The following is an 8,895-nucleotide window of genomic DNA, read 5'->3' as shown; positions in this document are numbered from 1 at the left end:
GAATCGATTAATTGATCGTAAATCGATTCTATCAAATCTATCAAACTATCGATTTGCGGCCGATTTCGATTGATTTGATCTATCTGACAGGATGGAAAATCTGGGTTGATCTGCTGCTGGCAGGAGATCGATGGCCCTTTTACACGGCACAATTTTCCATCAGATAGACGGATCTATTAGATAGATCTAATAAGAAATTGCATCATGTTTAGACGTTTAAATTGTTTCAGATCAATTTTGCGATAGATTTTTCTTTGATAAGTACCCAAAATCTATTGCAAAATCTAACGCAATCTGATTGGACCAGTTGGAAATGATCTAATAGATCCGATCTGATGGAAAATTGTACCATGTAGATGAGGCTAGTTGCATTGGATCTAATGGTCCAATAATGCATTTATATCGATTTCCAATTGATTTCAGAATGAAATCTACTGGAAATCTGTTCCTAGTGTGTGGCACACATCAAATGTGTGTGGCACACGTCAAATAGATTCAAATAGATTCCTGTCATATTCGACTTGACAGGCATCTGACAGAAATCTATCTGATGGTCAAATCTGCTGCAAATCTATTAGTGTATGGACACCTTTAGTCTATGAGAAACGACAGATCCATTGTACTTATCCTTTGTGAGTCCAGTGTCTGTAGGTAAACAAATTAAGAACTATAGGGGCCCATACACTGGTTGATTTCAGCCATTGATCGATTTGTGGCCAATTTCAATGGATTTGATCTATCTGACAGGATGGAAGATCTAGGCCGATCTGCTGCTGGCAGCAGATCGATGGCCCATAGAATTGCATTAGATCTAATGGTGCAATAATGCATTTAGATAGATTTCCAATAGATACCCTTCTGAAATCTATTGGAAATATGTTCCTAGTGTGTGGCACACATCAGATAGATTCCTGTTAATTCTACCTGACAGGCATCTGATAGAAATCTATCTGGTGGTCGAATCTGCTGCAAATCTATAAGTGTATGGCCACCTTAACTGAATCTGCCTGTCAGTAGTATGTAACTAGAAACTTCCAAGCTCTAAAATTAATATACTGTACTGTAAACAGGTATTTTGGATAGTATGTGATGCTGTTCTGTTTCCTAGTCTACACTTTAGGCTCTAGCATCTGTGTCAGAAGAAGCAATGCTAAACTTAGCTTACTTTGGATTCTGCACAGCCGGGAACTGCAAACCAGAACATCAGCAGCAACTGAAACGTAGGTTCCGGGTTCTATGTTTCCCAGTCGGAAGTATTTGAAGGTTGCACGCCGGCTCTCTTCCTTTGCAGCAGCTGTGTGGTCACGGAGCGGCGGAGAGGGGCTTGGTGTGACGTCACCGCTCGGACGTTTTGCTGCTGCGGGTTCAGCACTGATGGCGGGCAACTTTTGGCAGAGCTCCCACTAGTGAGTAGTGATGTGCGGGAAAAGCGGCCTAGTCCCAGGTGCTCGCACTCTATGTGTCCCCTGTGCCTCCTGCTGCGTCTGTCTCGGTCTTGCAGCAGTTTACAGAGTGGAACGTGAGGAATCCCCCTGTGCTGGTTACAGCCAGAAGTGATTTTCTTTATGTCTAGGGGCTTGTTCTGGCCAGTAGCTGAATGAAGCAGGAGTAATGGGGCTCTCAGGGAGAAAGCAGGTGAAATGTTTGCTGCAATCCAGATAACCTTCTGTGGTGCGCTTGTGTGAGAGATACAGTATATTTTATTAGTGGGGCAGAACCAGAACTTCAGGTGCTGGTTGTCTTTAGGGGACCTAGCAGGAAACTTCATAGAGAACAGTTCTCCAGTCACAGTACCCACTAACAGCACAAAGCGGTTTGATTGGCCAAATAGTGTGAGCGTAGTTTACTACAACCTATTGGAAACCTAGCATTTTGAGAGGGTGCTGTCCATCCTATCACTTTATCTGAATTTTCCTATGAGGTTTCCTGCTGGGCCCCCTAAAGTAGACTAACACTGGCCTAATTGTGTGAGCAACTGTGCATAGTTTACTACAACCAATCTGAAACCAAGCAGTTGGAATATCCTTTTGAGGTTTCCTGCTGGGTCCCTTAAACTAGACTAGTGGTTAACTCTGTATAATGCTATTAACCTTCCTGGCGGTAACCCTGCTGGGCCGATCTGCGTAATTTTTTTTTTTGCTGAACGCAGCTAGCACTTTGCTAGCTGCGTCAGCACACCGATCGCCGCCGCCCCGCGCCGATTCACCGCTATCCGTGGTGCCGCAGAGCCCCCCCCCCTCGACCCCTGCGCTGCCTGGCCTATCAGCGCCAGGCAGCGCTAAGGGGTGCATCGGGTCTCCCTTAGACGTCATGACGTCGGTGACGTCATCCCGCCCTGTCGCCATGGCGACGGGGAAAGCCCTCCAGGACATCCCGTTCTTTGAACGAGATTTCCTGATCGCATATCGCCAGAGGCGATCGGAGGGGCTGGGGGGATGCCGCTGAGCAGCGGCTATCATGTAGCGAGCCCTAGGCTGCGGCTATCATGTAGCGAGGCTAGGCTACGTAGCATGGATCGGGGAGGGAGGCCCTAGAGCTGCGCAGTCGCACTCGCGGCGGTGCGAACTGCGCAGCCGCGGCCTCCTCCGGCAGCCATATTTGAGGAGGCAGGGGAGCCCGACCCGGGCTGTGGGGTCGGGGTCCGGCCGGGGGGAGGCTAAGCAGCAGGGACCCGGCGGAACTGCGCGGATGGCGTCCTCCGTGCCTTCCAACGTCCTACAGGTACAGACCTTTTTTTACCGTGTTGGGCTCGTAAGTCCTTTAACCACTTCCCAACTGAGGGGTTTTACCCCCTGACCACCAGAGCAATTTTCACCTTTCAGCGCTCCTTCCATTCATTCGTCTATAATTTTATCATTACTTATCGCAATGAAATGAACTATATCTTGTTTTTTTCGCCACCAATTAGGCTTTCTTTAGGTGGGACATTATTCCAAGAATAATTTTATTCTAAATGTGTTTTAATGGGAAAATAGGAAAAAATGTGGGAAAAAATTTATTATTTTTCAGTTTTTGGCCTTTATAGTTTTTAAATAATGCATGCTACTGTAATTAAAACCCATTAAATGTATATGCCTATTTATCCCGGTTATAAAACCGTTTAAATTATGTCCCTATCACAATGTTTGCCGCCAATATTTTAATTGGAAATAAAGGTGCATTTTTTTCAGTTTTGCGTCCATCCCTAATTACAAGCCCATAGTTTATAAAGTAACAGTGTTATACCCTCTTGACATAAATATTTAAAAAGTTCAGTCCCTAAGGTAACTATTTATGTATTTTTTTTAAATTGTAAATTTTTTTTTAATTACAAAAAAAATAAATTGGGGAGTGTGGGAGGTAAGGAGTTAATTTTTTGTGTAAAACTAGTTTGTGTGTGAAAAAAAATGGTTAGGGTGTAGTTTTACTATTTGGCCACAAGATGGCAACAGTAACTTTTTGTTTCATGCGACCTGCAAGCGTCCTTCCGGACGCTTGCAGGAAGTAGAAAGAGGCTGGGACTTTGTTATTGCTCACAATGATCGCGCTGCTCAGCCGAGCGGCAGCGGATCATTGCGGGGCTTAGATCAACGAATGGGAATGGATTTTCCCGTTTGTTGATCTCTGGGCGAGCGGGCGGCGGCGTGTTTACTAGCGGCGGGCGGCGTGTTTACGAGCGGGAGCGCGGGCAGCGGCGGGAGTGCGCAAAGTACGGATTTCTCCGTCCCTGGGGGTTAAAGGATGGAAAAAGGGACGGAGAAATCCGTACGGGCGGGGGTAAAGTGGTTAAGGAACACTGGCCCTTTAGTAGTCGTGCCAAAGAATTGCATGCTGGGGGTTCTTTTTATCTATAATCTATTCCTCCTCTTCCCTTTATTTCCCTGCCAGCTTCTTATCTGAAACCTAATCCCCTACTCACTTGTGTTTACAAGCAAGGCTGAGGCGACTCAGCGATTGGAGGAGACAAGAAAAAAAGTAAAGGGCAGAAATGACATCACGAGTTAGCCTTAACTGTGGGCAAAAGACATGGCCCCCACCAGGAACAGAATTCTTGTAATTTACTATATAACATTCACTGAAATCAAAACGTGGACAGTATAATACATGTGTTATGTAAGTAGGTCAAGTATTTATCTACTTATATATGTATTTTTTTCCATGGCATAGTATGGCTGATCCACCTGCTTTAAGCATGTACTAACCGCTTTGCTTAGTATACCATTATGTGTACTATTGCAGATGACTATTGCCTCATGGTAGCGAACAGTGCGGAGCAATTGCCGGTGTGGATTATAGCCATGTGACCAAGGAGTGTCTTTGTGAGCTTAAAGGGAACCTGAAGTGAGGAAAATTATTTAAAATAAACACATGACTTAGCTGCAAATTAATATTACATACTAACCTCACTGTCAGTTCCTCTCAGAGGCTCACTATTTTCTTCTTACAGTGATCCCTTCCAGGTCTGAAAATATTTTGTCAGAACTGAAATATACCAGTTGCTGTCAGTTATATATCAGCAGCTGTCAGTTACAACTGAATGTGCAAGGTAATGTCCATTTTCCCTATGGCTCAAGTGGGTGATATTACAGTTTAACAGTGTGCTGACCAGAAAGCTGCTATGGGGTAATGGCCATTTTTAAAATGGAGGATGGAGAATTCCATTGATCACAGTTGACAAATGGGATGCAGGAGAGGAGAAAGAAATTGAGAAGTAGACTACACAGGAGGTAAGTATGACCTGCGTATGGTGATTTTGACTTATTTTCAGGTCAGGTTCTCTTTAAAGTGGACAGTTTGCTACTATACACAGCTGCTTCATTCACACAGTGCTTACGAGCATCCTGCTTCTCGTGGTAAAAACAAGGAACTGAATGCAGTAGCAGGGAGCTGAGCTTAAGCCCCCGTTCACACTTGAAATCCCGAAATGCTAGCGTTTTGTGGGAGTGTTAATTTTTTTTTCTGCGATTAAGGTGGAAAAATCACTGGACAAAGTAGCGTTTTTGGAGCGATCGCTATTATCGGTTCTATACATGCTAATCACGATCGCTCCAGAATCGCCACCAAAATGCTGCCGGTAACGCGTTTGCGATTATCGCAAAACGCCTGTGATCGCGACAGTGAGAACACTGCCATAGGATAACATGGGATAAGCGTTTTAAAAAAACGCTAGCGGTTTGCGGTGAGCGGGAATCGCGGGATTCCTGCTTATGTGTGAACGAGCCCTAAAGGACAACCTAAGCAAGAAGTGTATGGAGGAGGCTGCCATTTTTATTTCCCTTTAAACTATACCATTTGCCTGGCAGCCCTGCTGGTCTGTTTGGCTTCATTAGTGTCTGAATAACACCAGAAACAAGCATGCAGGTAATCTTGTCAGACCTGACAATGTCAGAAACACCTGATCTGCTGCATGCTTGTTCAGGGTCTGTGGCTAGAAGGATTAGAGGCAGAGAATCAGCAGGACTACCAGGCTATTGGTATTGCTTAAAAGGAAATATAGTGGCCTCCATATCTCTCTCGGGTCAGTTGTCCTTGAAGGCTATGTGCTTCTTTTGGAGATTCTGCTATTGTGCTTGTATAGTGTGAGGTGGATGATGGGCTGCTAGTTTTTTTTGCAGTTAATATCCATACACTGGTGCCTTTTTCCGATACACGGTGATGTGACATTTTTTTTTTTTTAAGTGGGTGTAAGGGGATTTGCTATGGTTGTACAATTTTTCTATAATAGTTTTTTTTTTTAATCTGTTGTAGCAGACACCCTTGGCTTTTGTTTTTTCACAATATACAGTATGTGGTTATCCTTGAGGCGGATCCCCTGAGTATATGGGTAACAGTGGTCCTTACAGACTCCGCGCTACCCAGATTTTCTTAGGTTGCCCTTTATAGTAAGGACTTTAGGAACAATTTCCACATTACCAACACATTTACTATCATTAAATCCTCCAAGTATACTTTACATTTGGCAGCATAGTGTTGCTAAAGCAAAGCAGTGTGCTCACATAACAATATGTAACTCATAGGTCTCGACCGGTACCTATCAGTGATACAGTTCTGATTATACAAACTTGCCACATCTATATACTGTGAGGGGCTACCTAAAGTATCTATTTATGCCCTGTCCACAGTGGTCAGTTGAATTGCAGAATAATTCTTCATATCAACTCACTTCCCATACAATTCTATGGGTCTGTTCACAGTATGGATCATGTTATTCTGAGGCCAGGAACCTACTAGGAGCGATTTCTAATTGCTAGTGATGTGAAAAAGCTCTTGCTAATGCAATGCTATGGGGGATTTTTATAAAATCGCATCACTCAAGTGGGATCACACCCATAGCATTACATTAGCAAGAGTTTTCAAATCGCAAAGCGCTCAGAAGATCGCTCCTAGTGGGTTTCTGGCCTAATGCAGGTTTTGTATTAATGTTTGTCCAGTCTCCATTGCAAATCAGTCGTCATAACGCTGGAGTTATGCAACTGACCACTGTGAACCTCAAAGTGTATTCATTTAGTTTACCCTCCCACATAGATTTAGTAAGATTGCACAGTCAAGTTTGTAACCACGATGGTCACCTTTTGGTTGCAAGCCTGATGAGGCAGGGCCCTCATTCTCTTGTGTCATCCCTTTGTGATTGTCTCAAATTTGTAATCTACACCCTTTTCTAATACATTGTGCAGTGCTCTGTAATATGCTTGCAATTTATAAATGAAAATATACCAATAAACTCTCTGTGACTAGCAACAGTATTCTGACAGATGTTAGGTATTCTTGGGGTGTTATTTCACTAGAATGTGGCTGCAAAATGAAAAACCTCACTTGTGTGTCAGATTTGATCTCTGAGGGCTCGTTTCCACTATCGCGAATCCGCATGTGTCCAACACATGCGGATTCGCACATGTAATGCAAGTGGATGGGCCTGTTTCCACTGTAGCGTTGTTGAGGTGCGTTTTTTTCAGCGGTAAAAAAACGCTCAAAAGAGTCAACAAATTCGCCTGCGAGTGGAATGCATGCGAATCGCCGCTAATGTATTTAATAGGGAAATCGCATGCGGCTTTGTCATGCGGATTTCCCCGCGATTTCGCATGCGATTTCGCATGAAAGCCAATGGAACTTAACACAGGCAGTGACATGGTTAAATTCGCATGGCTCCTTGCCATGCGAAATCGCGGGGAAATCCGCATGGGGAAACGCAGCCGCATGCGATTTCTTCAGCGGTGGAATCCAGGCGATTCCGCACCGCTACAGTGGAAACGAGCCCTGAGGGTTGGTTCACACTGCAAGCCCTTTTCTAAGCGCTTGTCATTTTAAAAGCTCTTGCTAATGTAATGCTATGTGTGTTCTCACTTGAGCAATGTGATTTTATAAAAATCAGCCACAGCATTGCATTAGCAAGAGCTTTTCAAATCGCAAGTGCTTAAAGAGTAAGGGCTGGAACCCACAGGAGCGCTTTTGGCAGCGTTTTGGCAGCACTGCGATACGCTAGCAGTTTGCCAAAACGCTGGGCTAATGTTAATGGATGGGGCAACTTCCACAGGAGCGTTTGCGTTTCCCAGAAACGCAAACGCAGGACCTGCAGCATTTTGGGAGCGTTAGCGCTTCAATGTAAAGTATTGAAACTGTAGCGGAAACACTCAGCAAAACCTAAACTGAGCGGTTTTGCTAGCGTTTTGCGGTTCAGCACACTGTAACAAAATTAAAAATAATTCACAGGACCAATCAGGAGAAAAACGCAAAACGCTACGCACCCGCTGGGCAAAAAAATACAATGTTGCAAAACACTACCAAAAACGCGCATGAATCCGCTTGCAAACCGCTCAGACAAAACGCTAGCGGTTGCGTTTTGCGTTTGCTGATTTCAGTGGGTTCCAGGCCTAAGGGTGCATACACACATCAGACCATAGTCTTTAGGAAAATGAAAGATCACAGACCAATTTTACCCCCTTCCATGTAGTATGAGAGCCATTACTACACAGTCTTTTCTATTGAGCTGAACTTCCCATCAGATATAAATCTTTGCAAGATGCTGCACACAAAGATGCTGTAGTACATTCAAAAGATCAGTATCTGCAAAAGACCCGTTCCTGCAAAAGATTTGTTCCTGAAAAATGCATTCATAGTCTGATATCTGCAGATCCTCATACACACCTTGTTTAACAGACATTCATCTGCAGATCAGATCCACCAGGATGGATCTTCAGATCTGCAGATGAATGTCTGTTAAACAAGGTGTGTATGAGGATCTGCAGATATCATAGACCATTAATGCATTTTGCAGGAACAGATCTTTTGCAGGAACAGATCTTTTGCAGGAACAGATCTTTTGCAGGAACAGATCTTTTGCAGGAACAGATCTTTTGCAGGAACAGATCTTTTGCAGGAACAGATCTTTTGCAGGAACAGATCTTTTGCAGGAACAGATCTTTTGCAGGAACAGATCTTTTGCAGGAACAGATCTTTTGCAGGAACAGATCTTTTGCAGGAACAGATCTTTTGCAGGAACAGATCTTTTGCAGGAACAGATCTTTTGCAGGAACAGATCTTTTGCAGGAACAGATCTTTTGCAGGAACTGATCTTTTGCAGGAACTGATCTTTTGCAGGAACAGATCTTTTGCAGGAACAGATCTTTTGCAGGAACTGATCTTTTGCAGGAACTGATCTTTTGCAGGAACTGATCTTTTGCAGATACTGATCTTTTGCAGATACTGATCTTTTGCAGATACTGATCTTTTGCATGTGTACAGCATCTTTGTGTGCAGCATCTTGCAAAGATTTCTATCTGATGGGGAGTTCTGCTCAATAGAATAGACTGTGTAGGTATGGCTCTCCTACTACATGGAAGGGGGTAAAATTGGTCTGTGATCTTTCATTTTCCAAAGACTATAGTCTGATGTGTGTATGCACCCTAACTGTTGGGCATA

General features: G+C 43.9%; 1 protein-coding gene across 2 annotated transcripts in view; it reads left to right on the top strand.

Annotated features, from left to right (window-relative positions):
- Positions 1 to 1,257: 1,257 nt before the first annotated feature.
- CCNC (cyclin C) overlaps positions 1,258 to 8,895 on the top strand; it is a 52,000-nt gene continuing 44,362 nt past the window's right edge. For both annotated transcript variants that reach the window (XM_068231223.1, XM_068231224.1), the window contains exon 1: positions 1,258 to 1,406. In XM_068231223.1, coding sequence (XP_068087324.1) covers positions 1,375 to 1,406 — 32 coding nt within the window. In that variant the 5' untranslated portion in view covers positions 1,258 to 1,374. The remainder of the gene's footprint in view (positions 1,407 to 8,895) is intronic.

This window comes from Hyperolius riggenbachi, chromosome 4, assembly GCF_040937935.1.
Source record: "Hyperolius riggenbachi isolate aHypRig1 chromosome 4, aHypRig1.pri, whole genome shotgun sequence".
In the NCBI taxonomy this organism is placed as follows: domain Eukaryota; kingdom Metazoa; phylum Chordata; class Amphibia; order Anura; family Hyperoliidae; genus Hyperolius; species Hyperolius riggenbachi.
The sequence above is the reverse complement of the archived record's forward strand: the minus strand, read 5'-3'. Positions and strand labels throughout refer to the sequence as shown.